General features: G+C 51.2%; 1 protein-coding gene across 2 annotated transcripts in view; it reads left to right on the forward strand.

Annotated features, from left to right (window-relative positions):
• LOC125945148 (transmembrane protein KIAA1109 homolog) overlaps positions 1 to 27,627 on the forward strand; it is a 303,684-nt gene that overhangs the window by 177,441 nt on the left and 98,616 nt on the right. For both annotated transcript variants that reach the window (XM_049666733.1, XM_049666732.1), the window contains exon 16: positions 22,971 to 23,090. In XM_049666733.1, the coding sequence (XP_049522690.1) occupies positions 22,971 to 23,090 (120 nt within the window). The remainder of the gene's footprint in view (positions 1 to 22,970; positions 23,091 to 27,627) is intronic.

The raw sequence follows: 27,627 nt of genomic DNA on the forward strand, positions 1-27,627 counted from the left end.
TGTAAAGCCTTATGCCTAATGCGTCGCTACTCTGACAACAACCGGCATCCATAAACAAAACAAAACAAAAAACAACAACAAAAAAAACAACCCCCAAATTGGGCACAACTGGCAGCCACGAGGAGACGTTAGCTCTGTGAGGTGGTCCTACCCCGCGCGGTGCACACAGCATCTGAGTTGACGGCGCCGGAGCGCCCGGTGCCAGGCCACAATACCAGTCAGCCCGTAGTGGCACCTGTGGCCCGCGGCCACCCGGCTCCCTGAGCCGCGACTTCCGAAGTCAAAGAGATAGAGGAGGCTATTTACATAGAAATTCGGACCACCCACGAGGCTTCCGTACTCACTTGCTTCAGGGCCGGTATTTTGTAGCGATGCCTTTAATGTTATAATGCCTTTTCGTGCTTATCGCGCTTTGTCAGTGGTCAGAGCGACGGTTCGCTCGCGTTATCAACGTTGATATCGTGAGCGGACCGTCGCTCTGACCACTGACAAAGCGTGATAAGCGTGAAAAGGCATTATTACTTTAAAGGCATCGCTACAAAATAGCGGCCAAGGCTTGCCAATGCTCCGCGGGCGCTAGGCCTCGCTCTCCCAGGATGCAGACTACGTGGCTCTCGTGCCGATGAGTGTACTTCAACAAAACACCCGCGAAAAGGCTTAGCATGTTGAAAAGTTCAAACACGCTACAGCAACCGTCGCCTCACTCAAGAAAGCACGCCGCCGACACTGGCGATCAAAATCCACGCTGGGACTACGCTTTGGTTGAAACAAAGGTTGTCGCGGACCGAGCAAAACTGTTAAAATTATCGTGCGATGCCCCGAGAGGACCATGTTGGGCAGCCGCCAGATGTGGAGTCTCACACATGCTCTTAGGACAAAGGAACGACAACACAGTAGTGTAAACAATCAAAAGGGCATTTATTGAACCTTTCATACACCAATGCACACTAGCCGAATTACAACCAATAGAACATTCACACGGGCGCGCGACAAATCAAGGAAGTCTGACTCACTGCGACCCGATAGCGAGCGAATATGTTCGCCCCATGCTATGACACCATTGCCTAGTCGTTCACGTGTACGGTCACGCAAACGGTGGCGCGTTCGAACGATCTGTGTTCGTCCATACCGGTGTCCTGCTCTCAGCCTCGCGAGACGGTCCGGTGAAGCGGGCCGGCGCATGCGCGAAGCGTTCGTGCGTGTTGGTCGCTGATCCCAAGCCAAAGAGGAAGCGCTTTTGACCTTTTTCTCCCAAGTCACCCTGCCGTTCGGTGGTGTTAGCATCGCGACACTCGCGCCATCTCTCGCAACGCGCTGCAACCACTACGACCGCTTCCAGCGCTTAGCCACGCTGAGAAGCCGGACTACAGGAGACGCGAGCGATGCGGAGAAAACAACAGCAGGGGACGAGTGAGAGCCGCGCATCCCCACGTCACTATTAGACTATGACGTCACCATTAATTCTCGGGAGGGCGGGTGATTTGAATACCGCTACAGGTACACAGATGCTTCAGACGCAATTTTCTCATAAATGAAGTCTTTTCTTGGCACGAAACAACCGTTTCGAGGTTTCTGTGATCGTGTTTTAACATTTCACTTTGACTTAATATTTGCCTTTAGTGTCCCTTTAACAAAAGCATGATTAATTACACAAATGAAGCGCTAAATTGGCCAAAGGTTTAGATAATGTTTAATAAATCAATAACACGTCACTACATAAGCAAAATGTTTCTAATGCACCTTCTAGAGCTTTGCTTTGTACCTGTCTGTTATCACAAATTGGTCACTTCACGATTCAGGGAGCTGGCATAGACAGTTGCACAGGCTGATGCACCGCAGAAAATTCAGCGTGTTCCTAATGATGCTTGACTTCAGATTTAGCACTTGCAATTAGAAGGTAAGACAAAAAAGCTAAACAAAAAAGATAAACAAATATGTTTCAGACACTGAAACTTTGTTATAACGAAACGGGATATAACGAATTATTGTATATAACGAAATGACATTCCCGCTGAAATCCCCGTAGATATCTATGTTTTTAAAACCTCGTTTCAACGAAGTAAAATTATACTGCCAATAGATACAGCAAACTTGATTTATATCTGAAACAAGAAATGCCCCACCCTTGCAGGCTCAATACGTCGCTTTCTTTAATAAAACTTGTTGTTGGGTTAGTTGGTTCATGCTTCATACAACGGAAAAACGCAACACACCAAGAAAAAGAGAGACGAAAGGAAGGTGCGTCAAATATTCCTCGCAATATTGAAAAAGCTTCGCTTTACGGAGAGCACCAATCTCTATGGCCCATTTCTTACAACCCACCATAGCATCATGAAATATTGGCAAGGCCACGCTCCTTCCTTTCACCTCTCTTTTTCTTGGTGTGTTGCGTTCTTTCGTTGTATGAAAGATTACTTTCCACAGGGTAAAGCGCAGATTCGGTGCCAATGTTTAAACCATTTGGGTATTTGCATTGAATGCATTGTCGAACACTGGTCCTTGTCACCACTACGCGTAGTTGCGCTAAGCAGAGAATCATAATCGCCATCGCAATTTCTCTTGCTACAGCACCGCGCAGGCTAGTTAGTGCAGCTAGGCACGGCCTCGGACTTGCGCCGGTGGAATTTCAGATGCCACGCCTACGTGTGTGTACCACGTGCTGCTAGAACACGACGAACATTGTTGGCGCCGCAGCGTGCAACCTATTCAGCCGCGTCAACATTTCGCCGGTTTCGTGATGCTAGAGACTAGCCAACTGAAAGCGGAAAAGAAAGATCATCACATTGAAATAGACAGCTATCGTAAAGGTAATCGTGTCAAATGCTACGAAGTCGTGTGTTGAGGACGCCGAAGTTTCTTTTACTGTTTTATTAAATTTTCAGCGAGCACGCGGCCATGTAGTGGTATTGCTGGCCGAAAGGCCTTCTTCTTCTATGCAAGTTCAAATTTGTATGCGACATTGCGCATATATTGCAGTGAACGGCAGTAATGAATATAATGACGTAATAACTTCACTGCAAAGAAATTTTATTGCATATGATTGATAAGAGTAATTCCCACTCATTTGTACCAAAGCCTTGTTTGGAAACAGAAACTGTTAGAAATCCGACCTAGGTATCTTCCGTATGCAGGCGCAATAATGCCACCGCTGCGATTCGGCCTTATCTGTAGTCTGGGTAGCAAGCACCCGAGAAATTACTGTGAAATCCGCATTCTATCTTGGCGATAAAGACAGCCTTGTCCAAGAAGGCCAGTGCCATAGTTAGAGGCTGCCACATCCTCCGCAAGTACGTCGCAAGCGACATTTTTCGTTTCACATCATACACATGCTGCTTCAAGCCCTTTGCATCGTTTGATGTAAACGTAATCGCAGTTTGTGCCAAAAAGCAATTATAGAGTGTGTCCTTCACATGTACCAGTTCATGATGAAACGTGCAGGCAGGAACATATATGTGGCGCGCGTCATAGGTTTTCAGAACATGTACCATGGCCTCCTTTTAGGGACATGTTGAATGGTAGGGGTAAGACAGGGGTAATTGGAGATCGCAGGGAGAGGCCTTCGTCCTGCAGTGGACATAAAATATAGGCTGATGATGATGATGATGATGAATGGTAGCATCAATTCAAGGACGCGAGGCCACTGGCCGACCTGAACGGTGTTCTACGCTATGAAACTTCCGGGGTAACCGCACCCAGAATGTTCATTACGTACTTTGAGCCAGGCACGTAGCCCGGATATATTTTTCAGGGGTGGGGGCTAAAGCACTGCAATCATCTTGACTGAGGTGCTTCGTTCTTTGTAAGCTCCCAGGCGTTGGACAAGCATTGAGAAGCGAATGCTGATAATAGCCGCACATTCGAAGGATATGTGCCTTTGTTCATAGGCGACATGCCAGGCACAAAAGAGGGCAAGGCGCCGGCCGTAAAAAAAAAAAAAACAAAAAGAAAGAAAAAAAAAAAGAGAAGAAAAAAATATTTCTGAAGGGGGTGGGGGAGCCGGTCAGCCACCCCCACCCCCTTCCCTGGGCTACGCCACTGCCCTGAGCGTCCTGATTAGGGCAAATTTTCCGGGATCGCTGTCACATTTTTGCTTTAATTCTTTGCGACCAGATTTCGGACAGTCACCTGTACAGATTACATCCGAATGAACATAACCCGAAATTTTCATTCGTTCCATGAAATGACGTTGAGGCCTACGCACCCTCTCCTATGTCCCTTGATTGAGCGAGGCCTTCGCAAATGTTCTGAAAACCTATGAAGTCAATGTCCCACCTTTTGGCCCACTAGTTGCAGCAAGAACTGTCAGTTGCGAAGATGCAGAAGATATGTTCCAAGCGTTGTATACAGAACACCCTGCGCAAATCGGGACTAGCTTTACATTAGCGAAAGCAGTCATTTTGAAAGTGCTTGAAGCAAGAAATCTATGTCAAAGAGATTAATTAGAAATATATCAGAATTGAAGAAACAATGTCGTTTCTAATGCACTTGCGGAGCACGTGGCAGCCTGAATGTGCCACCGACGAGACAAGGCTTCTATCATTGCCAAGGAAACTGGATTTGAAAGCAGTAGCTCGAATCCCTTGCCATCCAGACTACAGAAAAAATGCTGTATCGCAACGATGGCAATCTCCCGCCTTCAGACGCAGAATGCCGTGTTTCGAGGACGTCCAATTTTTATCAACACCTTTTTATCGGCGTCCTCTTTTCTTTTTTCTTGCAACATGAACTCCAGAACCAAGACAAACTATTAGCGAGATGCAGCATTGAATTTCAATTTATTATCCTAGCTGTTTTGAAGTATGCAATTTAATGCGAGTAAAGAAACTGTAAACGGCAAAAATCTACTTATTAATTACTCTTGTGGTTTAAATTAGGTGAGATAGATTAGTCAAAAACCAAGTGCAGCAGCATACAAAAATTTCGCTCTCATACGGTCTAAACGAGCAGTTAACGAGGGCACAAAAATACATATGTCGATTACAGTGGCGCACCGACAGGGGGGGTTTCGGGGGTTGTAACCCCCCCCTGAGGCCGACTTAACCCCCCTCTTTTGCTTAACCCCTTTTCTTTCCTTGCGCATTTAAGTACTGCAACTAAGATGTAAGACGCGCAATCGTCTGCACACTCACAAAAAGCGCATTTTTTGACAATTTCCCATGAAGAAATTGAAATTAGTGCTATTTAGATGGTATTGGCAAACTGTCAACCCCCCCCTGGCAGAGATTCTGGGTACGCTACTGGTCGATTATGCAGGACACACTTAGAATGTTATTTAAAGCCGCATATGATTGGATCTTATAACTGTGTGTTGTTCTGAAGGCCAACATCTTGTTCTGTCATTACTGAGGCCAAAATGACATATTCACCTTCTCCTGTCATCCTCGCCTCAGTGGTAAGCTTAAACTACTTAGCGGTTGGTTCAACTCATAGGTAGTGGCATAGTCAATTGAAATGGGACTAAACGTGGACAAGTGCCATGGGCTAGTCATATTACTACTTCAAACCATTACGTTATTAAGCACCTGGAGTAACATGTCAGACAACTAGCCAGGCTAAACATTAAAGAATGTTTCTCTCTCTCTCTCTATGTGACATAGAAAGCAGCTTGATAACCTTAGTGTGAAGCATGTGATATGACTGGTCCATTGCGCATGCCCAAGTGCTATCTGCTGCATGCAGTTTTTTTTAATTTGGTTAAAAAAACAGAAAAACACCTTGTAGAATGAGAACATACGGTATGTTCTCATTATACAGTCTTTCTTTCTTTAGCTGAACTAAATTTTAAGTACTTGTTGCAGACAGCACAATTCTAACCCTTGTTCATAAATTATTCGATGAGGCGGCCCATTACTTCTAAGAAAAATCAAAATGCTTAATTCAATAATTGACATAGTTATGCTAATTAACTTTTTATTAATTACTTTACTGCACATATTTTTATCTACGAATTGTAGCTTGTGATTATGCAAGGCATATCGACTTGGAACGAATTCTAAAGATGACAATGGTTTCGAGATATGCGGTGTCAAACTTGCAGTAAAAATGCACTGTTGTTTAACTTAATTTTTAAGAAAACAATGTTTCATGCGTTAGAACACAAACTAACTGGAACGCCAATGCATTTCGTTGGACGCTTTCAAAATTGTTATCTAGAAACTAGCCTAGTCCTCAAAACTTGTTCTAAGTCGAAATGCCTTGCATACCCACTAGCTATAATTCATAGATTAAAATATGTGCTGCAGATTTGTTAAAACGTTTATTAGCATAATTAAATAAATTATTCACAAAAGCGTTTTGATTTCTCGTAAGGTAATGGCCGCCTTATCGAGTAATCTTGATCAAGGTTTAGAATTGCGCTATCTGGTGGAGCTAAAAAAGACAATTTGCGAAATTTGGTGGAGCTAAAAAAGACACCACGTATATCGCAACACATAATCCGCTCTGGAACAATAATGTGCCTTGATGAAATGCAGACACTTGTAAACTACATTTCCACATATCTATGGCACAAGAGGAATAAGAAATGACCTTATCTGCGTTGCAAATATTTAGTCTTGCAATAACGATGGCCTATCGTTATGTGGATCACAGGAAACCACTCTCTCACACATCGTTTTGTTTGCCAGCGCTTGGAGCTTGTTGATGGAACCCTGCAAGTCTGATTTTGCTCAACAAGCATTTACCATATGCCGCGCTACCATTGCCGCAACCGTATCCGCCAGCTACCAGCTGGTTTGCGTGCATTACACCACGCCACGCGTGAAACTGGCGCAGCTCATCGAGGATGCGCCACCTTACTTCTGCCGGAGACTGTCGTGGCAGAGGTATACAGCGTTATACAGGGTGTTCATTTTTGTTTTACGGAATCTTTAGAAATCGTCTGTAGCAGATTGCCTAATTCCTATAAGCGGTGAAAACACGGCCCGCGGCGTACTTTCCCCATCGCAGATTGCGTTCAAGATAGGGCCAAGGCGGTTGTATCGCCGAAGTGGATCGTCGCAGATTACGTCCTGCTTTGGTCCACTGTGTGGGGAGCACACGCTGCCATCTTCCTCGCGTGCACTCGCCGTCGCATGCGCACGGAGCTTACGCGGCGGGAGCCGGGCGGACAATAGAGAGAGGCACTTTACCCTCTCCCGGTTCTCGCTCGCCTCTCGTGATGCGCTTACCCACGCAGGAAGAAGGAAAGTATCCGACGAGCGAGGAGGACTTTCCCCTCGCGAAAACGTAAAATGGTATAAAAGAGCGCGACCGAGAGACCCCGGGCCTCTCTGACCTCTCTACACCTGACCTGCCCCTTTGGATATACCCGTTGCAACCCATGAGTGACCTCGCTTGCGTGACTTCCACACGCAACGAGGCAAGCCTATTTATTACTTATTATACAGAGCAGACTTCCCTCTGCAAGTGTGTTTTATTGCCCACAGCAATAAACGTTGTTGAGTTGACTCGCTTGTTGCCTTATTGACCCGAACCCTACGTAGCTGCGATTGCACGCGTTACGGCTTGGGGAAGACCCCCACAACTGAAACCGTTCTGCATTGCTTTGCTGGCAAAAATCCTCTCCTTTTGTTTGCGCCAGTCCTGAACGCAAGTTTCGGATTCTCCGAACGCCTGTGATGCAGCCCGATTTCCGGCCGTCTCTGCACACATGATCACTTTCCTTTTAACTACGGCATCATGATGAACTCGGTACTTCATGCTGATGGAGCAGACGCAGAGAACCTGAAGACAGACGGTGGACTCTTGCCTAAGCACACGTACTGCATCACATGGAGGAAGCTACGGTAGCTAGACTTGGGAGTAGCTAGGCTTGACATGCATGCGATGCGGCCATTTTGAAATGCCGATGGCTCTATGGTAACGCAGATTTAGGATCGTACTCGATTCAAACGCGCATGCAATTTTTGGGAACCTGTTTTATCGAAAAAAAGCGCACGTTAGATTCGAGTAAATACGGTATTTATGGCTTGAGGGGAGCGTTTGCCATCCAGGTTGACTGCCGAAATTCCAGGCAGCCGCACTGTAACCGGTATTTCGTGTCCCGCAACTGCACTATGAGCGATACGCGTTGTGGGGAGCACACGCTGCCACCTTCTCCCGCGGGCGCTCGCCCGTCGCTTGCGAACAGAGCGCACGCGGCGGTAGCTGGGCGGACATCTCGTGCGCGCACAACGCGCGCCGCGAGAGCCGGGCGGACACGGGAGAAATGCACTTTGCCCTCTCCCGGTTCTCGCTCGCCTCTCGCGAGGCGCACGCCCGCGCGGGAAGAGGGAAAGTATCCGGCGGGCAAGGAGGACACTCCCCTCGCGGAAAGGTAAAAAAAATGTCACAGTTTCGCACTAAGGGCGAAGCGATGAATGCGATAGCAACACAGCAATGTCATACGAAGTAAGGTGAGCGGCTTTGGTAGCAATATGAATTGTAGTAAACATGAGCTGATTAAGTAAGCAGGTGTGCTGCGGCGTAAGTAGACCGACATGAAGAGAGACTCGATGACCACGAGAAGGCGCGTGTGAAACGGTGGTGTTGATGAGAAGCGCTTCCCGTGGGCAGCGCGCGTGCGAAGGGACACACCTGTAGCGCTGCACTGCCGCCGATCCGGGCAGCATTACATGTGTAGCGTGCGTTGGAAAATGTGGCCCGACTATTACTAACTGAATGAACAAGCGTGGTGTGAGCGCGCACAAACAAACATGAATAGATCACACTGAATGACTGCAGCCAACGACTGTCAAAACGCTGGCAGCGCAACGTACAGCGGTACAGCGCTCAGGAACAGCTGGTAATGCTGTGAGCGCGCTGGATTGCTATCTGCTGAATTCCGACACCGTCCTGCTGAGGTATATTCCCACCGAGAACGACACAAGTGAGGCGTTTAAGGTGGTGATACCGCGCGCATTGAGAGGAGCACTGCTACGCTACTTTCATGACTCGTGCATCGCTGGGCACGCGAGCGGCCCCAAGACTTACGTTAAGTTGTGTCGCTTCGCCACCTGGCCAGGCATGAAATGGGACGTGATTCGCTACGCCCGATCGTGTCATGTGTGCCAAAGCGTCAAGCCCCGAGGCGGACGACCGCCCGGCTTCATGCAGCCTATCGACAGCCAGACTCCCTGGCAAATCGCGGCATGTGACGTCATGGGACCGTATCCCACAACACCGAGCAGGAACAAATTCTTGCTGGTGGTCACGGATCACTTCAGTAAATGGGTAGAACTTTTCCCCCTACGAAAACTGACGGCACGGGTGATCATGGATAAGTTGATGGAGGTTTTCACCAGGTTTGGTTTTCCGGAGCAGTTGATTACGGACAATGCGTCCTACTTCACTGCAAAGGTGTTCGTTGACTCATGCGCCGCACTGGGCATTAAGCATAAGAAAACGACAACCTACCATGCTCAGTCGAACCCCACTGAACGAGTCAATCGCAACATCAAGCACATGCTTGTCGCGTTCTCTGAAAGGCATAAGGACTGGGATACCTACCTTCCAGAGATCGGGTTTGCATTGCGATCGACAGTGAACCGCTCAACTGGGTATGCGCCTTCTTCTCTCAACCTGGGGAGAGAGCTGCCGAATCTGATGGATAGGGTTCTCGCGGATCGCAGCGGAATGCCAGTCGCGCCGTCAGCACGAGCTGAATACGCGACGCATCTACGTGCCAAGATGACGGAAGCTTTACAGAAAGCACGCTGTAATCTTCGCACTGCAAGGGCACAGCAGAAGGCGCAGTACGACCGCTTGCATCGGAACGTCCACTACGAAGTGGGCGATCTGGTGCTTTGACGCCAGCACGTTCTCAGCGATGCTAGCAAACAGTTCGCTGCCTCGCTGGCGCCGAAGTGGACCGGGCCGTATCAAGTGCGAGAGAAGGTTTCCTCGCTTGTTTACCGGCTCGAGAATAAGAAAGGAAAGCCGATCGGCGGACCGGTACACGTATGCGACCTGAAACGCTACGTGCCGCGTGATGAGCAGTGGGATGACGATAAGGCCCTCCCTCAACCGCGATCGGTGGGAGAGAGCAGTCAGACACGAACGGCGAGCCCGCATCCGCGCTACAATTTGCGTAGAAGGCGAAAGTAATCTGACTGCTAGTTGCGTAACTCGACGACTGCAAGGAACATTCGTAAGTCCGGGTGGCGTTGCGTACCGCGTGAGCATACAGCCGCGCCGGGCTGGCACCTTGGTAGTTCCTGCCGGGGAAGCGAACGCCTAGTGACCACGGAGCGCCGAGTATGCACGACGAGTCGTCAAGGCCACGACGGGAATGTGGAGTGAACGTTCGACGCGTGGGTGTGCGGTTTCACCAAAGACTGCTGTGAGGGACAGTGCGGTGATTATCTTGTGCTGCGACTCGAATTGGTGATGATTCTTGCGAACATTCCCTTCGTAACAGTTGTCGACGGGGTTCCCGGATACGGCCAACTATGCTGCTGATCACAGTGCCGCTTCGTGCAGTTTGCTAATAATTTCCAGGAGCAGAGCAAGACGAGATACGGCCGTGCGAATTGCCTGCAGTACGCGCTGGAGCAACTGACGCCCTTGCAGTACTGATGGCGCTACGCCGGCCTGGAGCCGCACGAACCGCTAGCCGGCGGCCGGCAGACGACCACCCCTTCCAGCGCTGCCTACACCTAGGGCGCAGCACTGAGAGCCACCTTCGAGCCCCGACAACGATCCCTCCCGCCTCGCTAGCACGAGCAGTGCAGCTGGCCAGCCGCCTCCGAGTTGGCATCAAGTGTCCGCCAGCTGAGGGCCACATCACCACAACGCTTCCTCGGTCGCCAACCTTCGCGGGTACTCAGGCAAACGGACGTCCCTAGGTGCCAGCCTCAATGTACGGGGGCCTTCTTAAGGGGGGGAGGATGTGGGGAGCACACGCTGCCACCTTCTCCCGCGGGCGCTCACCCGTCGCTTGCGAACGGAGCGCACGCGGCGGTAGCCGGGCGGACATCTCGTGCGCGCACAACGCGGGCCACGGGAGCCGGGCGTACAAGGGAGAAATGCACTTTGCCCTCTCCCGGTTCTCGCTCGCCTCTCGCGACGCGCGTGCCCGCGCGGGAAGTGGGAAAGTATCCGGCGGGCGAGGAGGACACTCCCCTCGCGGAAAGGTAAAAAGATATAAAAGAGCGCTACTGAGAGACCCCCGGTCTCTCTGACCTCGCTTGACCTACCTGCCCATACGGATTTACCCGCTGAAACCCGTGAGTGACCTTGTTTGCGTGACTACTACACGCGACGAGGCAAGCCTATTTTATTACTTATTATACAGAGCGGACTTCCCTCTGCAAGAGTGTTTTATTGCCAACAGCAATAAACGTTGTTGAGTTGACTCGCTTGTTGCCTTATTCGCCCGAACCCTATGTAGCTGCGATTACACGCGCTACGGGTTGGGGAAGACCCCCACAGCGTAAACATAGAGTACGATGGGAAAATTAACGGGAGTCTGAAAAGACAGTATCACATCCGGTCCTGCACTATAAGCAGTTACGTTTGTCGGGATATGGGGGGATGCCAGCGGCCCTCTGCCTTGGCACACCGAGTCCCGCGGTTGGCGCATGCCTGCCCATCAACCGCGGTCCAGTACAAGCTCGAGGAAACAATAGACGACAATCACGTGTACACTCGGAAAGCATTTATTATGACTGCAACTAACACTTCGAGCAGGCCAGCTAGCTATAGTTGACATCGCTAAGGGTTCCCTCGAAGAGAATAATACACTTGGTGAAGAAGGGCTTCCGACTTACCAACTGGGGAATACGGGCGGCAGCGGCGATTGCCGCAGCAAGAACACGGTTGGCACTAACCACGTGTGGGAATACGGGAGCAGCGGTGGAGACTTCCGCTATCGATGCTTGCTGGGGACCAAAGAGACCCGGGCGATGTCAGCGGGATCTCACGTGACCCACCGGGTAGCGCTGATAGTGCTTACGATTCCCGTACGCCTCCCGCGAAAGAAAAGTTTCCCCTCTCCCAACTCTCCCTGGCGCGCATGCGTCTGACGCAACGTTCGCTGTGCGTGCGGCGGTTATAGACTAGAATTCAGAGCCGTTCTCGGGCGCCGCCATTTTCTCGCGACGGTGGCGCCGCGGTGCGAGCATTGGACTGTGGACTGCGGGCACAGTGAATCGCTGCACTGGTGGAAGCAGGAGCGGTGGTAATGAATTATTCTTCAAGCGGACCGTTGACCCTTAAAATTGCTAAGCGCGTGCTCATTTCACTTCGCGTCTTAGGATTGCGCTGCTCGAGACAGATGGAAAAGATAGAACCGCCCTGGACATTCGAGGACATCTCATGCGACTTAAGTATACCACGATTGCAGTCAAAGAGCTGCATTCCATCTGCAGAAGCTAAGTCATTAGTCCTGGAACATTTGCACACGACTTACCCGAACCACCTACAAGTATACACAAATGGCTCTGTCAAAGTAGACGAAGACCGCTGTGCAGCTGCATTCTGTATTCCCCTCTCGGAGATATACATGGTCTGGCCGTCTGGACTGTATGGCCTCGTCGACAGTTGTGGACGGCGTAGCAATAGCTTCTGCTCTGCGCAAACTAAAGACTCTGCCTTCGCAGAAGGTGGTTGTCCTTACGGGCTCGAAGGCCGCGTTACAACAACTATACCACGGTCTGCCATTCACCAAGTTCCTACGCAAATCACTAGCCCTGGTGAAAGAACTCAAGAACAAAGGCTTCACGGTAAAGTTTCAGTGGATTCCCTTCTACATTGGCATTACTGGCAACGAAAAAGCTGATGAGCTTGCATACGCAGCGCTCTATCATCCTCCCAAAATCAAGGCTCCAAAGAGTAATCAAGTGAAAAAATCGGACATTCGAAATCACTTTGGGTTGCTTTGGGTTCCACCACATATGCCCTGCGTAACCAAGAGATTTCATCGAGAGGAAGCATCACTTTTATATTGAATCAGGACAGGATCTGCTAGTACACCGGCCTGGTTATTTAAGACGGGACGAATCAATTCTCCGAACTGTACGGCATGTGACGAGACAGGAGATATTGAACACTTTCTGTGGTCATGCCAGCAATTCCAAGTTGAAAGGTATGCTCTCCTGGAGAATCTACAAAAAAAGGACCGTCCGCATGCGTGCCTGCAACACCTTGTATTTCCCGAGGGATCAGTTATAGCCCACACAGAAACTTCACGTCTCCTTATGGAATTCTTAAAAGAGACTGGTTTGATGGACATATGGTGAAACCATTCAGCGATATTGTAAGAGACGCTCAGGCGGAGCAATTGCCGGCCTTGATCGCCAGGCTAAACCCGCCTGTTGCTACAATTCACCACCACCACCACCACTTCTGCATTATGTACGCATGGTGAACTTAGTAGAACACGCGTCGGATCGAGGGCACGCTTCACTTTTCTAAAGTTTCGAGGTATCATGGTTGTGATGAGGGCGACGCATTTTCATTTGCGGAAAACGTATGCATTGGTTTCTGCACGTCGTAAAGCGAGATATTCTGTTAAATTAAATGTTCTGGCAAGTGCCAGCCATGGTGCAAGATAAAGTGTGCCAATAAGCACGCTACAGCTGCATGTAACGTCGATGTGCGCTGTCACAGAACCTTTGCAGTGACATGACACTGTGTTGTGGCGAAGCTTTTGTTGTTGACAAAAGTAAAAATCACAAGGTATAAAACTATCGATTTCATTCGTACCTCAGCAAAGTTATCTAAACAGGGTAGCGGTTTTTGAAATGCGTTTCACACCTCGTGTAAAGTTAGTGAGCCAAGGATGCGATGAAAGTAACAATATTGCCGCGAAGCACTGTTTGCTTTCTTTTGACCCGCCTCTGAAAGCTTCTCTAGTAGCCTCATTGGGTACGCGATACGTGACCAAAGCGCGCTTGCATGAACACTCAAATTTTTTTTTAAATTAGCGTAGCTTGCATTGGAGGCGCAATATTAAAGAGACAGCAGAGCTGACGGGCACCTAGCTATCGTGGCTTTTGGGCTAGGCTAAGCACTACCAAGTCATCCCCAGCATATTCCTGACTTTATTGATTATTGATCGATTATCGATTACCTATCGATTGGCTACGCAAGGTATTGGTCACGTATTTGGGCTAGGCAAGCACTACCACACGGGGTTTTACATGTGTGATATTGTCACGTTTAATGAAGAGGCGACTTCTAAAAGAGGCCGTTAAGGTAAGTCCGAGTCGCCAAAGGGGCAGCGCAGCACCGACAAAAGACCAAGGCGCTAGCTCGTGCACAAGACTGTCCTCGTCTTCTTCTGGGAGCAAGTGGCACAAGCGCGTGGCATTACCCCTCCTCCCAGAAGAGCATCGACTCGATGCTAAACAAAGCATGGACGGGCAGAAAGACTTGTCCCAGGAGAAACGTAATGGTCCGGAAACCACGACTATTGTGGTGTGCAATATGGTTTTAACCGCACTACGTGCACAATCTCGGGCCGCGGTTGTCGGCGTCGTGCTGGCTGGGTGCCGTCAGGAAGGACTTCATAATTGAGGTCACTTACTCGCCGAAGCACTTTGTAAGGGCCGAAGTACCGACTGATAAGTTTTTCCGAAAGGCCTTTACGGCGGACGGGGGTCCAAACTAGCACTTGGTCACCCGGTTGGTACTCAACTTGTCGGTGGCGAAGGTTGTAGTGTCGCGCGTCAATACACTGTTGTTTCCTGATGTTCACGCGAGCCAGTTGGCGTGCTTCCTCGGCACGTTGCACGAAACGCTCAGTGTCTTCATCAAGATTGTCAGAAGTGTCACATGGTAACATGGCTTCTAACATCGTCTGCACTTCACGACCGTAAACAAGAGCAAAAGGCGTGAAGCGTGTGGTCTCTTGCGTAGCAGTGTTGTACGCAAACGTGACGTATGGTAGGACTTCGTCCCACGTCTTATGCTGCACGTCTATGTACATCGACAGCATGTCGGTCATTGTTTTGTTAAGCCTTTCAGTCAAGCCATTTGCTTGAGGGTGATAGGCAGTCGTCTTTCGGTGCGTGGTGTAACTCAGCTGAAAAACTTCTTCAAGCAGCCTTGCCGTAAACGCCGCTCCTCGATCCGTGATGACACAGGATGGGGCGCCATGACGTAGTACGATGTTCTGTACGAAAAACTGTGCAACCTCAGAAGCTGTGCCTTTAGGAAGAGCCTTTGTTTCAGCATAGCGGGTTAAATAGTCCGTGGCGATAATTATCCACTTGTTTCCGGAAGTAGACAACGGAAACGGGCCCAGGAGGTCCATGCCGACTTGATCGAAGGGCCCTCGAGGCGGTTCGATAGGATTCAGCAATCCCGCAGGCTTCACATTCGGCGACTTTCGGCGTTGGCATTCACGGCAGGCTTGGACGTATCGTTTAACACAAGTGGCGAGTTTCGGCCAGTAGTAAGATTTTCGTACCCTGGCAAGGGTTCGAGTGAAACCCAAGTGGCCAGAAGCAGGCTCGTCGTGGCATGCGAACAGGATTTCATCACGAAGCTCTGTGGGTACGACCAAAAGATAGGTGTTGTTGCTGGCAGCAGAATTCTTCTTGTATAGGATGCCCTGCCGTAAACAAAACGACGACAAACCTCGAGCAATTTGCGGGGGCAGAGTGACGTTGCGGCCTTCTAGATGTTCAATTATGGGGCGCAATTCACAGTCTGCTCGCTGCCGTGTCGATACGTCTGTCCCGCTTATGGCGCCAAGAAAAGCGCTGTCGTCTTCGATGTGTTGATCGGCAGATTCAACAGGTGCGCGCGACAATGTGTCGGCATCGTCGTGTGTGCGGCCGGACTTGTACACGATGGTCACGTCGTATTCCTGCAGGCGCAGGCTCCAGGACCGTGCCAGTCGTCCAGAAGGGTCTCTTAGGTTTGCCAGCCAGCATAAGGAGTGATGATCCGTCACGACCTTGAATGGGCGGCCATAGAGGTAAGGTCGAAACTTGGCAAGTGCCCATACGACGGCAAGACACTCTTTCTCCGTGGTAGTGTAATTGGACTCGGGTCGTGATAGGGTGCGACTGGCGTAAGCTATGACCCTTTCGTCGTTCTCCTGCCGCTGTACGAGCACCGCACCCAGACCGACGTTACTGGCGTCGGTATGAATTTCTGTTTCGGCGTCCTCGTCGAAATGTCCAAGAACCGGGGGTGATGCCAGGCGATGTCGAAGCTCGGCGAAAGCTGCTTCTTGTGCAGAGCTCCAGATGAACGGCGTGTCGTCTCTAGTGAGACGAGTAAGTGGTGCAGCAATTTTAGAGAAATTGCGTATAAAGCGCCGGTAGTATGCGCACAATCCCAGGAAGCGTCGAACGCTTTTCTTGTCTGTAGGAGTCGGAAAAGCAGCTACAGCGGCAGTTTTCTCGGGATCGGGACGGACGCCTTCCGCGCTCACGACATGACCAAGAAACTTCAATTCTTCATAACCGAAGTGACATTTCTGAGGCTTTAACGTGAGGTTAGCCGATCGGATTGCCTCGAGCACTTGCCGCAGTCGCTTAAGATGTCCGGAGAAGCTGCCTGAAAATACGACCACATCATCCAGGTAGACGAGACAGGTTTGCCATTTTAGGTCAGCGAGCACCGTGTCCATCATCCGTTGGAAGGTTGCCGGAGCAGAGCACAACCCGAACGGAAGTAAGTACGCGGAACTCGTAAAGTCCATCCGGAGTGACAAAGGCTGTTTTCTCCCGGTCACGCTCGTCTACCTCTATTTGCCAGTACCCACTTTTCAAGTCAAGGGAGGAAAAATACTTGGCTCGCCGTAGCCGGTCAAGAGAGTCATCTATGCGCGGCAACGGATAAACGTCCTTCTTTGTGACGTTGTTGAGTTTTCTGTAATCAACACAGAAGCGGAGAGTGCCGTCCTTCTTCTTTACCAGGACAACCGGGGACGACCACGGACTGTTTGAAGGCTGGATGACGCCATCGTCAATCATTTCCTTGACTTGTCGTTGAATTGCTTCTCGTTCTTTCTGCGAAACACGATATGGCTGCTGGTGAATAGGACGTGCATCCTCGTAAGTAATTATCCTATGCTGCGTGATGGGTGTCTGACTGACTTTCGACGATCGAGCAAAGCAGTCCTTGAATTCACGCAACAGTCCCCGCAGTGCCGCCTTATTGTCCTCCGACAGCTCGTTATTGATGTCGATATCTGGGACGCATTCTTCATAGCTCTCGCTTTCTCCACACGCGAAACACTCAATGACGTCCTCCCAGGCTTCAGCGTAAGCGACGGCAGTGCCCTGGAAGAGGTGTCGGTGCTCATTTGTGAAATTGGTGATCAAGACGTCAGCTTGGCCATCCCTAACGTCAATGATTCCTCGAGCCACGCTAATTCCGAGCGTAAGTAGAAGGGAGACGTTACACTCTGCGAGGACTTCGCCTTCACGTATGCCCTCGGACGTTACCGCAATCATTACACTAGCACGAGGTGGTATCGTGACGCTGTCGTCGGAAATTCGAAGAGCGGCTGTGCGGCGGCTGGCATCTCGTGTCGTCGCTTTCTTTGTAGAGAAAGAGATACAGCGTCGGCGGAGGTCGATGATGGCGCCATACTCTCGAAGAAAGTCTATGCCGAGTATTAATTCACGGGAGCATTCTCGGAGAACAAGGGAGCTGATCGGAAATGTAGAATTTTGAATTTGCACCCGAGAAGTGCACACACCAAGCGGTTTGACGACATGTCCGCCAGCTGTCCGTACGTGCGTCCCTGTCCACGGCGTAATGACTTTCTTTAAATGGCTTGACAGTTTTCCGCTGATAATCGAATAGTCAGCGCCAGTGTCGATTAAGGCAGTAACATTTCGACCGTCGATCAGCACAGGTATGTTCATGGAGAAGTCTCCAGCCTGAGACACTGGCGTCGTCAAGTCTCCGTCTGTCTGAGGTCGCTTCGATTGGAGGTCTTCGGCACGTCCAGTATCAGCGGCCTCGCCTCGAAAGGTCGCTGACGTTAGTTTTCCAGGCGAGGGCTCGGAGATCGTCCTGGCGACATCCGCCTTGCACCTCCCGAATAGGATGGTCGAGGTGACGGCGATCGCGACTGGCGCCTTGATGACGGTGGCGCACGCTGTCGGGCGAGAAAATCTTCAATCTCGGGTGGCCGTTGTCCGAAACGGGGTCGGGGTGAATTGACAGGAAACCCCTGGAGTCCAAGGCGGCGGTACTGGCACTCTCGGTATAAATGTCCCGCCTCACCACAGTGGTAACAGAGCTGGTCGACGATCAGGCATGCGCCAAATGTCCGATTTACGCGCGGATGGCCGAGCCTCTCCAAAATAAGGAACCGCCTGCGCTGACTGAAGCGTCGCATACGGGGTGACGGCAGGTAGGGGCGCTGGTGCAGGGATAGGGGGCCTGAATGCGTCGGCATAAGCCGCACGCTGGTAGTCGCTCATGGTAGGAGGCGTGCGTCACCGGCGACGGGGCGGTGCATCTTAAAACGTCAGCGTATGTTGCCCGTCGAGGTTCACTTGATGTTGTGAAGGCCTCAACTGGTGGAGCGGCCTGAAGTGCTGCTTCGTAACGTGGTGCGCCGAGCGCATGCTGCACTTCGTCACGCACGACGCTAGCGATGAAGTTGGCTGAAGGCTGTTGCGTCTGATGCAGCTGTCGCAGCTCGTCGCGGACTACCGCTCGGATAATCTCGCGAAGCGACTCGACGTCGGTCGTGAGAGCTCCTAGGCCACTGGTAGCAGAGGAGAGATTCACTTGCCGATCGTATTGGTGCGAGCGCTGGTGCAGGGCCTTCTCCATGGCGACGGCGTCAGTGAGAAACTCCGCAACCGTTTTGGGCGGACTACGAACGAGTCCACCAAAAAGCTGCTCTTTCACTCCGCGCATCAAGTGACGCAGCTTCTTGTCTTCCGACATGGTAGGGTCAGCTCGCCTGAAGAGACGCACCATGTCTTCCACGTACATAGCCACACTCTCGTTGGGTTTCTGAATGCGAGACTGGAGGGCCCATTCTGCTCGTTCTCGACGATCGGAGCTCGCGTAGGTGTCCAAGAGCCTGCGACAGAACTCACGCCATGATGTCAGGATGCCTTCGCGGTTCTGGAACCACGTGCGAGCACCATCCAAAAGACAGAAATAAACGTTTTTGAGCTTCGCCTCGTCGGTCCATCCATTGAACTCTGCTACGCGCTCGAAGTCCGCCAGCCAGTCTTCCACGTCTTCTAGAAGGTCGCCATGGAAGGGACTTGGCACACGCGGTTTTTGCAGCGTGTAATGAGGAGGTACCGGAGGTACCGGAGTAGCCGTCGCAGGATTTGTCGAGGTAGTAGCGGATGTAGCATCCATACCTGCCGACGTTGTCGTTGTCCTCTCAGGTAGCGGCTCAAACTCGGGGGCCAATCCCTGGATTCTCCGGCTGGCGCGATGTACTGGCGTGAGCACCGGTAGCGATCTAGCGTTCCTGCTGCTAGGAGGGGTCTGTTGCATGGGTCGAGAATACCCAGCACCTCCACCAGAAAAATGTCACGTTTAATGAAGAGGTGACTTCTAAAAGAGGCCGTTAAGGTAAGTCCGAGTCGCCAAAGGGGCAGCGCAGCACCGACAAAAGACCAAGGCGCTAGCTCGTGCACAAGACTGTCCTCGTCTTCTTCTGGGAGCAAGTGGCACAAGCGCGTGGCAATATGACGATTTATTAGACGTCTCACGCAATCGAGGCAGTCCACAAACGCTGATGGTGCGCACAGCGAAAGACGCAAGAGCACTTCTTCCTCTTCTTCACTACAATGGCCCCCGGGAGAGAAGATGAGCCATCCTGGCGACCTACTGCGTAGGTAGGATCAGGGGGTCATAGTATGGCTTAAGTCGGCTGACATGAACCGTGTCACGTCCACGATGTCTAAGGTCGTGTGATGGCGTCACAGGCTCGACAACGTAGTTGACAGCTGAGGTATGGTCGATGACTCGGTAGGGACCATCATAGCGTGCAAGAAGTTTGGTTGAAAGGCCAGGGCTGTGAGGTGGGATCCACAAGCAAACAAGGGAACCAGTCGGAAAATGTAGTGTAGGCACGTTACTATCATGCCGCAGCTTTTGGCGACCTTGCGCGGCGGTCGTAAGGGTACGGGCGAGCTGCCTACAGTCCTCTGCGTATTTGGCGGCTTCAGACACTGGCGTGCATTCAGAAGCGTCGGGTCGGTATGGGAGCAGGGTGTCCATTGTACACGAGGGCTTGCGGCCATATAACAGAAAGAATGGCGAAAAGCCAGTGGTAGCTTGTGTGGCGGTATTATAGGCATACGTTATGAACGGCAAAACAGTGTCCCAGTTACTGTGGTCCGAGGCAACGTACATAGTCAACATGTCACCGAGTGCGCGGTTGAACCTCTCTGTCAAGCCGTTCGTTTGCAGGCGGTAGGCGGTAGACTTGCGGTGAACGATGCTGCATGCAGCGAGAAGGGTTTGTATTACTTCGGACAGGAACACACGCCCCCGGTCGCTGAGCAGTTCGCGTGGTGCTCCATGTCGAAGAAGGAAGTTCCGCAAGATGAAGAAGGCAACATCACGCGCAGAAGCCGCCGGAAGTGCGGCAGTCTCGGCGTAGCCCGTCAAGTGGTCGACGCCTACAATTATCCATCGGTTACCTGAGGAACTGCTGGGAAGTTGCCCGTATAGGTCTATGCCGACGCGATCAAATGGCCGGGCCGGGCAGGGGAGCAGCTGTAACTCGCCAGGAGGGCGCTGTTGAATTTTACACCTTTGGCACGCCGTGCAAGCGCGTATGTACTGGCGCACGAAGTGATACATGCCGTGCCAGTAGAAACGCTGCCTCAGCCGAGTGTACGTTTTCAGAACGCCGGCGTGACCATTATGAGGAGCGGCATTGAAATAAGCGCATATGTCAGTACGCATGTGTCGTGGTATCACAAGCAGCCATTTGCGACCATCAGGCAAATAATTTCTGCGGTAAAGGACGTTGTCGTGGACAGCAAAGTGAGCGGCTTGGCGACGTAGTGTTCGAGAAGAGGGTGTGACGGATGGATTGTGGAGGAAATTCAGCATAGTTGAAAGGGGGGGATCCTTACGCAGCTCGGCCGGCATATCAGCGACGTTGATTGTCGACATGGATGCGAAGGGCGTTGACACTGAAGCCACATCGGAAGGTAGTGGTGATCGGGAAAGCGCATCGGCGTCAGAGTGCTTTCTGCCCGATCGATAGACAACGCGGATGTTATATTCTTGTAAGTGAAGTGCCCAGCGGTCGAGGCGACCTGACGGATCTTTCAACGAGGACAGCCAGCAAAGGGCGTGGTGGTCGGTAACAATGTCAAAAGGGCGACCATATAGGTATGGACGAAATTTGACGAGAGCCCAAATAATGGCCAAGCACTCTTTCTCTGTGACAGAGTAGTTGGCTTCTGCCTTCTTTAAAGTGCGACTTGCATATGCGACGACGTACTCATCGTAGCCGTCTTTCCGTTGCGCTAGGACTGCACCAAGTCCGATGCCACTAGCGTCCGTGTGTAGCTCTGTGGGCGCTGTCGGATCGTAGTGTCGAAGAATCGGCGGCGAAGTAAGTAGACGACATAGTTGCTTGAAGGCGTCGTCACACGAAGTTGACCACGCGGAGATGCCGCTGCTAGCCGTAAGCAAATTGGTCAGTGGTGCGATAATAGTGGCAAAATTGAGTACAAAACGCCGAAAGTAAGAGTAGAGCCCTATAAAGCTGCGGAGCGCAAGCGAAACATATGTATAACCTAATGTGTAACTTAATGTATAACTCGAATTATGACTAAATTTGCACCAGGCTTTCGCCTTCAAGTGTTACAAAGACTGTAATGCCGAGCGGAATTTTTAAATATTGGTGCTCGCCACATTCCTATCAGGAATGCCAACGACGGCACAATGCTGCCCAGACGAGTAGCTTTTGTACATCGTTGCTACTCACTCAAACCGTGAGTGGCAATGACACAAACACGCACCACGCACAAATAAACACACGCTAATCGGCCAATTCCTGCAGTCCACACCGAGAGGTGGTGCCTCGTGTCGAGAGTATTGGAGGGCGCCCGCAGCCTACGTGCGAGGTAGTCTGGTCTATAGGACCTGAGGATTACCACACGTTATGAGTGGTCCATACTGTACCCAAGATAGTGGCTGGATTTATGTTCATCACCATCATCCTGTATTTATGTCATCGTGGCACATTTGGTTGTGCAACGCATGAGTGTAATGTGGAGGTTGTGGGTTTGGCTTCTACAGGGGACAAATTATCTTTTCGGCCACTTTCATTTTGCACTTTTTGTTATTATTTTCTACGTTTTAGTTTCGACCAGAGCTAATGACCCCTATGCTCTCTTGGCTTCATCGCCTGCTGGCTTTATATCGTCGCCTTCTAATATGTGCCATTTTGCAAAGAGGTGACATTGGCCTGGTTAAGGTCATTAAATTGTCTCCCACGTATGTGGTCTATTGCTTACCACGTATAATATTTGCAACAAAATTTTTGCAGATGCACAGTGTCCTTCATAAAGAAGCATACAGTTCATAAATAACTCGTGGATAGGGTAAAAGGAAGTCGATTGACTGACTACTTTGTGCCGATAGAAAGTAGTACTGGCTTGGTATGACACTGTGGCTATCAGTTAGTTGTCGGTTATGCTGCATCAACGATCACCGGCTCTTCTTCTCATTGCACACCATTGTGTGTAGCATTGCCCGAAGCAAAAAGTGATGCTGGGCTTATTTGCTTGATGCACCATGCAATGCTAATTACTCGGAACAACGGGCTGTGACAGGGCACCAGTACGCTGCCAAGCATGGCTGCAGTTGCCTTGTATGGCAACGGTTCCACCAGCTTGGAAAGTGCACTGCGTATTACGTGAAGTGTGCTTGATAGCGTGCAAGGATTTGTAGAATCTGTGATGCTTGTGATGGTTACAGTTGGTCCCGCAGTGTTGGTAAATGACTGCTGCGTTCTTACAGTTCATGACATAGTGCCCCACACCTCAATCGATCTCAGAGACTTTTCCTTCCAGGTACGTGCACAAGCATTGTTCTCAGGAGCAGAACGTCCCCTTGGCAGTGAGACTCTAGAGTATGCCTGGCTGGTGGAACTTCAAGCAGGAGATATTACTGGACGGCTCACTGTTCCTCAGGTAAGGGTTTCATTTTTCATGTAGTAGGAAGCACCCTTCTGGTGTAAATAAATAACAGGGTGCAGCTTGTCTTCTGTGTTGCATAAGCATCAACGGAAAATGCGGGGAAGGCAGGAGATGGAATTTCAAGACGATGAGCAAAACGAGAACAAGGTGAAAGCAGGAGCCTATGTTTGGCAGTTGTCTTGACTTGTCGACAAGTGGATATGTCGCCTTAAAAAAGTCAAGTTCACTTTTCGAAATGTTGGTTCCAGCTTTCAGCTTGTTCTCTTACAACTGTTCGTGCGTGCTGCTTGCCGATCCCAAAGCCAAGAGAAAGTGTGTGATGATTATGTTGTGGACGCAGGTCAGCCAGACGCACAAGAAAGCAACCAGAGACACAAAGAGACAGTATTTATGACACGAACGGCACTTGGGACGAATACGGGAACACAAACTATACAGATAAGCTGGATAAGTGTCACGCTCGAGCACTCACAATTCTACACAGGAGTCCGGCCTCGTGGCGACGGCTCGGCGGACTTGGCTCTGACGGCGGTGGGTATACGGGCGGCGGTTGACGTTCAGGGTGGCACCAGGACGTAGCCCGGTTCCGGAGCGTTAGCTCTGGGTCATAGCCTGAGCTCGGCAGCACGGCGGTGGGATGAGAGCCGGGACGAAGCCCAGCACAGCCGTGGGGTGAAGGCCGGGACGACGCCCGGTTCGGAGAGCAGGACCAGGGCTCTGGGTCGTAGCCCGAGCCTGGAAGCATGGCAGCGGTCGTGCGAGCGGGGACGAGGCCCAGCTCCACAGGACCCGCGTCGATGGTAGAAGCCGGGGCAGCGCCCGGTTTGTGGAACAGGACCAGGGCTGTGGGTCGTGGCCCGAGCCCGGCAGCACGGCAGCGGTCGTGCGAGCGGGGACCAGGCCCAGCTCAACAGGACCCGCGACGATGGTAGAAGCCGGGGCGGCGCCCAGTTCGCAGTGCAGGACCGGGATGCCGGGACGTGGGCCGGTGCTCGGTACGCTCCATCTCGCTGCACTGCCCGTTCTGTCAGCCTGGCTGCCCCGTCGTTACAGATGGTCTCTCCCGGCACGCGCACCGACCACGCGCACCAGCGACGCTCACTCCCGCGCTTTTCGGCCCCGCACGCCGAGCACAAGCACCGAAAAGCCCGTGCATTTCGAATATCGGCCCCGCACACCGATCACAAACATTAAACTGGCGTCCTCCTACCACAAAGTGTTTTCGACCTTTTGTGTCCAAGTAACCTCGCCGTTAGGTGGCGTTAGTATCGCAACACTCGCGCCATCTCTCGCAATGCGCCGCATCCACACCGACCGTAAAGCCATGCGGCGAAGCCGCATTACAGGAAACGGGAGTCTTGCGGGGAAAACAACATCAAGGGATGCGTGAGAGTCGTGCATCCCCACAAGCTCCGCGTCGCTGAGGCGCGGAGACACACTTTACCTGGGGAGTTTACCTGCCGAGCCGTCGCCAGAGGCATCGGCTACAGTCACGGACACTGGGCGCGTTCGGCGCGAATTCGAGGAAGCGCGGTCGGCGTCGGCAGCAGCTCTCTCTACTCGTCCCACTACTTAACCCTTTGAGGGTTGAATTTTTTTGCCAAATGCGACCCCCCAGGGTTGAGTTTTTTTATTGCTGATTTAAATTCTTCAAAAGAACCATATTACGAAAAAATATGGTCGTAATATTTTTAGAGTGACAGTAAAGTGAGGAAAAAATTGTTTGTGTTGTAAAATACACAATATTTATTCATGAATTTGTGGGGATGCGCGACTCACGCGTCCCCTGATGTTGTTTTCCCCGCATGTCTCCTGCAGTCCGGCTTCTCCGCGTGGCTAAGCCCGGCAGCGATTGTGGTGGTTGCGGCGCATTGCGGGAGATGGCGCGAGTGTTGCGATGCTAGCGCTGCCGAACGGCGGGGTGACTTGGGAGAAAAAGGTCGAAGGCGCTCTCTCTTTGGCTTGGGATCAGCGTCCAACACGCACGAACGCTTGGCGCGTGCCCCGGCTCGCTTCGCGCGACCGTTGCGCGAGGCTAAGAGCAGGACACCGGTATGGACGAACACGGATCGTTCGAGCGCGCCACCGTTCGCGTGACTGTACACGTGAACGACTAGGCGATGGTGTCATAGCATGGGGCGAACGTATTCGCTCGCTATCGGGTTGCGGTGAGTCAGACTTCCTTGATTTGTCGCACGCCCGTGTGAATGTTCTATGTGTTGTAATTCGGCTAGTGTGCATTAGTAAAAAAAAAAATGCACGCACTCTACCCAGAGTGCGTGCCGACCAATGGTATTGATCATGTTAAAAATAAAAATCGACTATGGAGAAATTTATACCGTGACACACAGTATGTGTGCCGGTTTGGAGCACGTATTTTTCATAACGATGAAGTTCATGTCGACTCCATCAAATCTGTAGCTTCCGAGCGTCTATTTTCACATGCTGGTTGTGGGGCCATTCAAAGAAGGTGTTGGTTTCACCCGAACATCCCAGCCAATTGACATTTCCTCGCTCTCTAGAAAAACTCTTAACCTTGCACTCACTCAGCTCTGCGCATTGCTTCAAACAGCGAAGGTGAGCGATCGTAGCCCAGCATTTTCCGGAAGTGTGCGCGAACTTTTCATCTTATTACTCACGATGATGATAATTTCTTATCGTGCGTCTCGGACTTACAGCTGTCACTGCACGTTGCATAGCGCAGCTTGCAACACCGACATCGCGTTGCAATGCCGACACTGTGTTCTACCACGTTGCAACGCCAACAACGCGTTCCAGCAGACCCGCTCTGTGAATGCGTCTCTCTCTCTCGCTCTCATTTTCTTTATCTCTCTTCCGAGCATAGTGCGCAAAACCTCATTTTCACCTCGCAGAGCACGAGCTTGCGAACACACCAGCTGTGGTCGAAGATGATGACGCTCGAACGCAATCATATGGTTCGCACAAATGCATGTTCTGCAAGCGTGGCTGTTTTATAGCCTAGTAGTTACGATGCTCGCCTTGGCACCGTGGGTACGCTGGTGCTCAGCAGTCGTTGGTGACTGCCGGCTCTTTTCCTAGCCACCGAGGGTTGTGAACTGGACACAGGCAGCCGCTGAAGTCGCTGCGCCGAACTAGCCGCAGGCATCTGCGTTGCCTGGGGTGGTTAGAGTGGAGTCCAGGGCAGCAGAGCAGATAATGTACGTGCAGGTGACGGGAAAGCAGGTATGAGTCCACTCACGCTGCATACACTCAAAACACTCGACAAACACTATAGTAGTGAAAGGGAGAGGAATTCTACATGCACACCGCCCACGAGGTATGATGTTTAATTCGGCTAGCAAAGTTTCGGGCAGCAATTGAGATGCTAAGTTCACGTGAACAAAGCTCACTTTCTTGAGTCGAACGAGTAATTTCAATTCGCGTGAGGCTAACTAGAATGAGGGAAGCAAAGTGCAACACCTCAACGCCACAGTCCATCAGGTTGTGTTCCTCCACGTGCGACAGGCAGCTTCATAAAGCCTTAAGCCTAATGACTCGCTACTCTGACAAAAACCAGCATCCAAAAAACACCCATTATGGTCGTAAAACAGGCAGCCATGAGGAGACGTCAATTCTCTGTGGTGGTTCTACCCCACTCCGAGCACATAGCATTCCAGTTGATGGCGCCCACTGTTCCAAACGGTGTTGGAGTGCCTGATGCCAGGTCACAATACCAGACAGCTCGTAGCGGCACCCGTGGCCCACGGCCACCCGGCTCCCAGTGCTGTAACTGACAAAAGTCTAAGAGATAGAAGGAGCTATTTACATAAGAAATTCGGACCACCCATTAGGCTTCTGTACTCCCTCGCTTCAGGCTTGCCAATGCTCCACGGGCGCTAAGAGCGAGGCTTGCCTCGCTCTCCCAGGATGCAGACCACGTGGCTCTCATACCTACATGTTGTTCAAAACACTCGTGAAAAGGCTTAGCATGTGTTGACAAGTTTAAACACGCTACAGCAGCCATCACCTCGCTCAAGAAAACACGCTGTGAACGCTAGCAATCAAAATGTACACTAGGCCTACGCTTCGGTTCCAACAAAGGTTGTCTCGAACCAAGAAAAACTATCCTAACTATTGTCCAATGACCCAAGAGGCCCCACGTTGGGCGCCAGATGTGGGGTCAGACACGTGTCTTGGGACAAAGGAACGACCGCACAGTAGTGCACCTTTCGTTCACTAATGCCTGCTAGCCAAATTATCACCAATAGAACATTCTGATGCGTGCGCAACAAATAGAGGAAGTCTAATTACTCACTACGACTGGATATCGAGCGAATATGTTCGCGCCATGCTGGATACCAACCCTAATTGTTCGCGCGTACGGTCACGCGAGTGGTGGCGTGTTCGAACGATCGTGTTAGTTCATTCCAGCGCCCCACTTCTAGGCCTTCCGCAGGACGGTCCCGCAAAGCAGGTCGACGCATGCGTGGAACGCCCACGCCGCTCGCCGACTGCCAAGACAAAAAGGCACAGCCTGCTCCCTTTTTCACCCGAGTAACCCCACCATTAG

This window comes from Dermacentor silvarum, chromosome 4, assembly GCF_013339745.2.
Source record: "Dermacentor silvarum isolate Dsil-2018 chromosome 4, BIME_Dsil_1.4, whole genome shotgun sequence".
In the NCBI taxonomy this organism is placed as follows: domain Eukaryota; kingdom Metazoa; phylum Arthropoda; class Arachnida; order Ixodida; family Ixodidae; genus Dermacentor; species Dermacentor silvarum.